Source organism: Patella vulgata, chromosome 2, assembly GCF_932274485.2.
Source record: "Patella vulgata chromosome 2, xgPatVulg1.2, whole genome shotgun sequence".
In the NCBI taxonomy this organism is placed as follows: Eukaryota; Metazoa; Mollusca; class Gastropoda; family Patellidae; genus Patella; species Patella vulgata.
In genome coordinates, this window is record NC_065880.2 from 25,193,489 (window position 1) to 25,202,579 (window position 9,091).

The window sequence follows — 9,091 nt, forward strand, 5'->3', positions numbered from 1 at the left end:
TAGGGGCAAAAAAGAAAAGGTAACTAAGTACACGACTCCATGGGAGACATACGGAACGTTTTACGTGTATTACGTATCCAATATCCACGGACTTGGTACAAGTGTGCTCTATCTTAAACCATCATAAGGAAAAGCGTGAGGTTGAATGATACGGAGGGGTACAATAATTTCATCTAGTAACGTACAGTTGAATTAGAGTATTGTGGTGATGTATTAATTACATGGGACGGTACCCTGGTGTGAATTTTTGCCGGCTTGGTACATTTACTTAACAACAATCACGTAAGTAGCATTATTTTGAACCATCAAATTTTTTTATACAAAAAGACATGATTAATGCATTTCAAGGAGGAAACGCTAGAACTGAGAGGTGCGAATATTACAGAAAAAACCCCTAAAAATACTGTTGAAATCGGCACAAGTATCTTCGCTAGTATTAAGGAGACTACGTCGATGGACCTGTAAATATAATTTTGTTTGTTTCAGGTGAAATTATTTATTGCACATCGTGAGAAGCTGGATTAAATATGGAAGGCGGGGTTTGGGGCATTGTGGTCATCATATCAGCATTCATGATACAGTTTGTTGCTTATGGGATAACTGGTTCCATTGGTATTTATAATGTGGAATTTCTGGAACATTTTGATACCACAGCTTTTGATATATCCTTAATGTCATCTATCAACCTCGGCATGTTTTTGGGTGCTGGTAAGTAGATTTAACATAAGGGTTTGTTTTGCGAAAAGGTTTAGAAGTGCCGAATCGCAAAATATAGGGATTAGATAGAGGTGTAAAGAAACACGGATTGTCATTTGTTTAGTCACTGTTTCGATCCCGCGATTTTACAAGAAAATCTGACTGCTTTTGTGGCTTCATATTTTTATGTTATTCCTGAATGACATATCTTTAATGAAATTGAGATCCATGGCAAAACCTTACACTGGATACTATAAGATAGAACTTTGCTAGACATGCCTTCTAGATCATCATCTGATCAGGTGCCAGATATTCTTAGAATAGGTGGAAATTATTTTGGGACTGAATCTGACTTTGTTTCAACAGTGACTAATGCTGCTTTCCTTTAATTTTGTTTAATACACACCCTCTACTCCGCCCCTATTGAGGATTTAAAGTCTGTATTTTTTTTTCTATTTAAAATAACCAGGTCCCATAGCAAGTTATCTAATGGACAGATATAGTCACCGTAAAGTGGTTTTAGTTGGTGGATTTATGAGTTCTGTTGGTATTTTAGTAATGCCATGGTTACCTGGTATTCCATATATGTATCTATTTTATGGTGTTATAAATGGTAAGCATAATTACCCACCATGTATACACAGGGAGAGGGGATTTTACCAAGGATAAGCCTGTTCCCCAATCCCATTCAGATATCCCAAATAACAATATTGTTTTAATAAAAATATCATGTATACACAAAAAACTAATCGGTACATTAAAAGAAATAACATAGGTCAAAATATCCATCCTTGCAGCTTAATAATGACGGGCTGGAACGACCAGAAGATTTTGTTTGTGATAGGAATTAGCATATCATTCTCCTTTTAACCAATCGGTGAAATAACATGGCATTTGCCTCTGTGTGCAGTATAAGATTTGATTATTACGTTTCAGGGTTAGGTGGTTGCTTTTCCTATGTACCGTCACATGTATTAAGTGGACTATATTATGATAAATATCAAGGTTTAGCTACTGGATTAGCTACCGGAGGTTCTGGTCTTGGTATAACCGTTGGACCTATGCTAATAGCTTATCTGATTGAGGAATATACATGGAAGGGGTCATTATTGATTTTATCAGGAATATCTTTCAACGTTCTTGTTTTCGGTGCTTTACTTCGTCCACCACCTCCGAGAACTATTACAGAAATAGAAGTGCCGACAGTGTCGGCGGATTTAGCGTTCAGTGCGAAGAAGAAAATTCCCGAAAATGGCACCATCGTGGTACATGGTATTGACGACACTGTCACTTTATCTTTGGATATAGTCCCGACGAAAGGTTTGGACGACGAAAACTCAGATAAAAATAAGCCTCATCAAAAATCATATCTGCACAAACTGTTTAAACGTATTTTAACAAATGTGGATTTTATGATATATTTCATCAACAATATCTTTTGGAATATTGGGTTAGCCGTAGCTCTGGCGTTTTTGGCAGAGTATTGTGTCCAGCAAGGAATATCAAAAATTGACAGCTCCCTTGTTGTGACGATGGTGGGTTTAGGGAACTTTTTGGGCTGTCTCTTCGGAGGCGTGTTGAGTAACATCAGACGACTGGACAGCATATGTGCATTTTGTATGGTGAATATATTATCAGGTGTCTGTCTAATGTTGGTCCCAACATTAACATCATATACACTCATTGTTACTGTTTCGTTTTTCTTCGGGTTATTTACTGGAATAATTCTTGGCTATCTCTTGGCCATCACAGGAGAAATACTTGGACCCGAGGATTTTGGGAATGGCGTTGGTGTTATAATGATAGCTAATGGACTTGGTGCCTTTGCTGGACCAATGATAGCAGGTAAGAGCCTAAATGATTAGATCTTTTGCCCCATGTGCACACATTGTAAAAGAAAATCATGATGTCCGCATATTTTAATTCATTTAAGTTTATGTTTAAGTATATTGTCGCCCCTTTGTCCATCCGTTTAATTCTTTGTAAATATATATTTTTTTTAAATATGACGCTATAAGATAGATAGGTGGATCCAATATAAGTATCATAAAGGTGATCTAAAACTCCATTTATTAACTGCAGAACAAAACAAAAAAAAGAAAACCCAATTAGATGAAAAATCCCAAAGAAAAATCAAACTAGACCGGAAATAAACGGGATATTTAATTCAACAAAATCATCTCTAGTCAGTGGGGTGGTGGTCCTGGTGTTGGTCTGGTGTTAATGAATAGATTCAGAAACAAGATGTCGTCGTTAAATATATGTTATTAAACGTTTTGTCGGAGAGTAAACCTAAAACATCAGAACTACAATGATATAGAGCTTCTGTGATATGTAAATATTTCGTTTCTTGAGCTAAAAGTCTTACATTTATGAAATTTTTGTTGTTTTTATCAATTTTATTAACATGCTTAACCCGTTTAAATGGCATGGCAACCTTATTTACACATATATTATACAGATGCTAACATATTATTATATATTTTGTAACTGCCACACGTATAATATATATTAATAAATTTAAATGCTTTCCGAGCATATAAAGCATTATAAAGCGTGTCTTGTGGGATATTACATGGAATGGAAGGAAATTGAATGACTTCAGAAGGTAATGGTTCAGTTGTTCACTTGTAGTTTATCACATATCTATGCTAACTTTGACCGACTTTCTACACTTGACATATCGTTCTGAATATGTAAATCGACACAATTACCGGACGCTACAAAAGGAATTACCACCCTGCATTTCCTCTTATTTCGGTGTCTACGAATGTAGTGCGAGTTAGATTTTGAGTGTCTCCCCTCTTTGCTCCCATATTGCAAGCGTATCTATGTTGAATTAGTGGTGTAGACTAATTTCAATTTTCTATCTGGCTTGGTGTTTGATTGAAAATGAAATGAGAATAGAAGAGTTTTTTTTTCTTTGTTTGAGCACTACCACAGTGCAATGCAGTGTATAGTCATTTGGGTGGTACGTAAAATATTGGGTTTTAACGTCCTACTTTTCTAGCTAATAAAGAATGGAATTAAATTACACATTTTCAAGCACGTGGCCCAATCTTTTGTAAATCGAATTAATTCGATTTAAAAAATGAGGTTTATTGAACACGTCCCGATATCAGAGAGTGGATTTATGAGACCTGGGCCCCAATCCGCTTCCCGGAGAATTAAGTGGTAAAGTTGATGTTAGGTGTATGTTTGTCTCACTTGGCTAGCTGTCTTCACATTTATGGTATATATTTTCAGGTTATATAGAAAGGAGGAGTGGTGGTTTAGGTGGTGGACTTTTAGTTGGTGGAATATTTTGTGTTATTGCTGGATTTACAATTCTACTTATTCCAGTCAGAAAATGTTTTCTTAAAAACAATAGACAAAAGCCTGTGGAAGTTTACATAGGTCCTATGAAAGATGCTTCCATCGGGACATTGCCAGTGTTAGTGGTGCCAGCTATTACAGCGGATGGTTTATCAGACGAAAAAGTTATTCTCGGTGGCGCAATTCACAGTTGTTTACAGAAACCCAGCTTCTTCAAACAAGTGAATCTTGAAGATGAAGAGTAAAATTATTTAATTAATTAATTAGCGCACCATTCTAAGATTAAACATACATTATACAATTGCAGGTCTTTCTTTAGGCTTGAAATGTTATCTTTATTATTAATTAAGACATTAATTAACTTATTCAGACCATAATCAGCTCTCGATGTCATCGCTAGTCTGTGATATTTACTGGATTTGAATCCGACTTGCTGTTCAATGCTCTTTTTTTTTATCGTATCTCGGTTCAGAGTGGAGCAATTTGATTGAAATTTTCAGCATATCCCCTTTACATTATCTAGTTTTTAACTATTAAAGTGAGAACCGCCAACTCTTTATCTAATCTTCCATAATGCCCCTTTAAATAATGTAGTTCTCTATCTACGCATTGTCCTGCTACATTTTCAAATTTTCCCATTTACAGCAAGGAAATAAATATCGAATAAGCATAGCCCTAGATTAACTATTAAGCAAAATAAACACGGGTTAGGGAACCATGGGAAAGGGGAAGCCACGCAAGTGTCGGAGTTACCATGGTTCAAATGACTGTACGTAGCTGAACTGGGCCACAAAATACACATAACGGTAATATACTTCTTTAATTAATCTGCGGTTGAACGAAATTATCTCGGATTTTGCAAACAAAAAACCGAGAAGAAAAGCTATTTTAACTTCAGCATACATGCATGTTTGGTTTCAACTCGAAAGATAAAACTACATATTACGGTTTACTACCGTTTTTAGTGATTACAGGTTACCATAGAGAGCTACAACTCTTGCGATAAACATCGTAACTAATATTAAATTTTGAGAAATATTAGGCCATTTCGATGGCCATATAATTTAGATTAAAAACTCGGGCGATTTAGGCCAGTGAGTATATAGTAACGAAACCAGTTGACCTGTTCCGACAGCCACATCCAAGTCAATTACGCGTATCTGCTTGGTCAGATCTAATATTAAGGCCACCTGCCGATTTCGTCAAGGACACGAGATGTAAACAGGTTTAGACGCATGTGTTTACATCCCGTGACCTTGACGGAATCTGCAGGTGACCTTATTTAGATCTGACCGTATCTACTTAAACTACACAATCAGTAATGGAATGTGCATGTCCTACGATAATCGAAAACGGCGACCCTTTGAAGCAGTCAAGATGAGTCAAAGGTATCGAGTTTTGTCTTTTTAAACTGGTTTATTTGCTGATCGTCTCTGTTTTTCAAAAAACTTAACGTAAGCGTCTAGACGGCATTTAAAACCAGTGTTTATAGTGTCGGAACGGCATATATATATAATTCTTCTTGAATTGGGCACTTGTTCTATAGCATATATTTTTAATTTTCTTGCATATAGCCATGGTACAGTTATTTTTTTATTTTATTCATCTGAAACATCTGTGTAAACTTACATTATTTACAGTAGAACTCTACAAGAAAATTATTTAACTAAATCTAAGACAACATGTGGTTTTGTTATTCTAACGAAACACTTCATCCTCATTAGTTAGTTTATCTTATAGAAAAGCTTACAGGCTTAAGATAAAGACGTGATTGTTCACAGCTAGTAGATTATTCTATATCGGATCACAAAATAATTGTTTTATCAACAACAAAACACGCGACGTCACTCGGGACATATGAATAGAATACTTCCTTGTACCTATACGGTGAAACAAGCCCGGGGAGTATATTGTCAAGTCATTTGTCATTTCTTTAAAAAAAATAATTGAAAGCCCACACCCATCTGGTAACAAGAGATAGCGTATTATTTCATTTTTTTTACAGTGTATAGAAATTACACGTACAGTCGGTCTGATACAAAAATACAAACAAATTAAAAATGTTTCCATCTGTGACTTCTGATAAAAGGTTATCTGAAATTGGTGTTGCTCACTGAGATAACGAGAATAACATATTTACACTGTACGCCCTTCCTATATAATCATACGAGGGCTGACTGAAAAGTTTTAAGTAGAGACGTGAAAGACCTGTACAAAGTCGATGGTTTCCATTTATTTTTCTACATAGTAACCTTCGAGATAAACACACTTTTGCCAACGATGTTGCAAAGCCTGGATGCCGGTAGGGAAGAAACATTCTCATCCATGCCTAAAACAAAAAGTCGTTTACAGTTGATATGACGTCGTCATTACTAGGAAAATGACGACCTGCGAGTTCGCTATTCATTTTTGGAAACAGGTGGAAGTCTGACGGGTCAAATCGGGCCAAAAAATTATCAGGATCTGCTTCAAAACGGTAGAGATTGTCACCGGATGTTTCTAACACGACACGTTTCTAATGGGCAGTCAAGAGCTTTTCTTGGCTCCTATCTTGCAGACACGTTTGGCATTCCTAACTCGTTGGCGATAATGTGCTCATCCCTCTCATGAGAGATGCCCACAACACTGGCAATGTCAGTCATCAATCGTCGATCAGCCATCACAATGTCAGGCACCTGGGTAATGTTTTCTTGAAGGATGTTGTTGGTGGCCTTCCAGGACGCGGGCCATGTCAAAACTCTCTCCCGCTCTCGCAGCCCACGTCTGTACTGTCTAAAAGGATGGGGCATTATCCCCTGAAGTGGAGATCATGTCGGCATGTATCTGTGTCCAGGTTAGTTCTTTCAGTTGCAGGTACTTGATGACTGCCCTATAGCCAGTTTTGTCCATTGCTGGTAATTTCAGTGGGTAGGTTCACAAGATGGTCTGGTACGAAGAAAATAATAACACTACAGTTGCAGTTCTTATGTTTATGATTCATTCAAAGATTGTAGGCCTACTTGTTGATGGCAAAAGTTTGCTTCAGCCCAATTGATCTATCTATTGTCGACTGAGAACTTTTGAGCCAGCCCTCATATGTGTGTAGTATGTGACTACATGAATAATTAAAATTTGATTATGAAATGAAATGGGGTTAACGTCCTATTCTGCACCGACTGGGCTACTGAAGACAGGCATACATTGTGTAGTATGCTATGTGAGAATTTTTTCCCGAACAGCGTCGCTACACCCTACTCTTTTCAAATTCCAACTGTCAAGGGGACTTTGACGTACACATCACAGCAATGTGTACATAGGACCTCCATTTTTTTGTCCTATCAGAACGACGATATATGTTATCCCATGTCAGGCCCTCCGTCCTGCAGGATTGACATGTTGGGGAACCACGTTGGAAAATCCTGATGAACTTTCTCAGCCAATACAGGGATCAAACACAGGACCTCTAGGTTAGCAAGCCAACTTCTTACCCATTGAGTCACCTTGGCTCCAATGTGGCTACATGAATAATTTAAACTTGATTATGGTTTAAACATGCATTATGCAAGAGCTAAATCTGCCTATTGCAAGTCTTTATTTAGATTTCAGATGTTATAGAAATTATTAAATGTGCATTATGCAAGAGCAAATCTGCTTATTACAAGTCTTTCTTTAGGCCTGAAATGTTATCTAAATTATCAATTAGACATTAATTAACTTATCCAGACCATAATAAACTCTCGATGTCAAGGCTAGCCTTCGATGTAGGCTGGATTAGATTCCTATATGCCGCTAACGGCCAAAGATAATTAAATCAGAAAAAGTGGATAATCGTGACTATGCTGTTTATATTAATGATTTTAGTAATGATAACCGAGACTATGCAAAAATTTCACCGGCTTCTTTCTCGGCTCATAGTGGATCAATTTGACTGAAATTTTCAGCAAATTACCTTTACACTATCTAGTTTTTAACTATTATAGCGAGAACTGCCATCTCTATATCTTATCTCCCATAATGTATCTTTAATTAGACCTTTATTTACATGACAAGCTCAAATTCAACTTTGTAGACCATCGGATGGCTTGGATACAGCTTGGATTTAAAACAGTCTTCCATTTAAAGTTAAATCAAGAAATGGCCGACCAAGCTAACGTTTACCGTTAGTCACTGACGTCACTACCACAGACTACCGATGAAAGGCCTGTCAAGCGAGGGTACCATAGCCACTGAGAAAGTTACTTAATAATCTGAAAATATGTGGGTGGAGTAATCATCTGTCAATCAAACGATCAGAAATTCTCGTAAACGGTGCAGACACAGTTGATGCCTATTTCTAGTCCAAACTTCCAACAGTGACAACTTCATTTAGAATAAAGTAATTTGACTGAAATTTTCAATATTTTCTTTTTTTATCATCTTTTTTTGAATTATTATAGCAAGAATGGCAAACTCTTTATTAAACTCCTAACTAATGTATCTTGAAACTATGTTTCAGTTAAATGCATGGTTTCTGAGATATGTGCTCTAAATGAATACCAAAACTGATGTCAAATGTGTTTACATAGAAACATTTTATTCTTCTCAACTGAGAATTTTCAAAAATTAACAAAATGCACAACTAATATAATAGGTTGATATCTATGCAAAGTTTCATAAAACTATTCTATAACCGGTTGGAAGTGGAGAGCTTATTTCGATATACCCTCCCTAACGTGGCATAGCAATCAATAAAGACTTTTTATTTTGACTCTTTTATAGTTATAGAGCATGCACGTGATCAAGGGCAAAATCCTATGATGTCATTATTGGAAGTAGTATTATCATTTTAGAAGTAAACAATGGTAATAACTCATAAGTAATTATCGGAAATCACCGATAAGTAATCAGGGGCAATAACTAACAATGTGTATAATTTTATGAAAATACACCAATAACTTCAATCTCTGGTGGGTCCAAAGAGAAACCGGCTGACACTGGCATTGCCAATGTTCAAGCATATTTCAATGTGGGGTACAAAAAAAGGCATGCAGACAAAAAAAGAAGATATACATTCCTGGAAGATGAGCTGTCCGCAATACTAAACAGACTATCTTAGAACAAT

The 9,091-nt window shown here is 36.4% G+C and overlaps 1 protein-coding gene across 2 annotated transcripts; it reads left to right on the plus strand.

Annotated features, from left to right (window-relative positions):
• Positions 1–25: 25 nt before the first annotated feature.
• On the plus strand, positions 26–4,312 carry LOC126810730 (monocarboxylate transporter 12). Of its 2 annotated transcripts, none has more exons than XM_050535959.2 (5): positions 26–282; positions 487–708; positions 1,166–1,309; positions 1,633–2,541; positions 3,943–4,312. In XM_050535959.2, exons 2-5 carry the CDS (start codon positions 528–530, stop codon positions 4,254–4,256), a joined length of 1,548 nt encoding a protein of 515 aa, XP_050391916.1. In that variant the 5' UTR covers positions 26–282; positions 487–527; the 3' UTR covers positions 4,257–4,312. The 2 variants fall into 2 exon arrangements, with proteins under 2 accessions (XP_050391916.1, XP_050391915.1); XM_050535958.2 differs by lacking the exon at positions 26–282 and adding an exon at positions 319–370.
• The last annotated feature ends 4,779 nt before the right edge of the window (positions 4,313–9,091 follow it).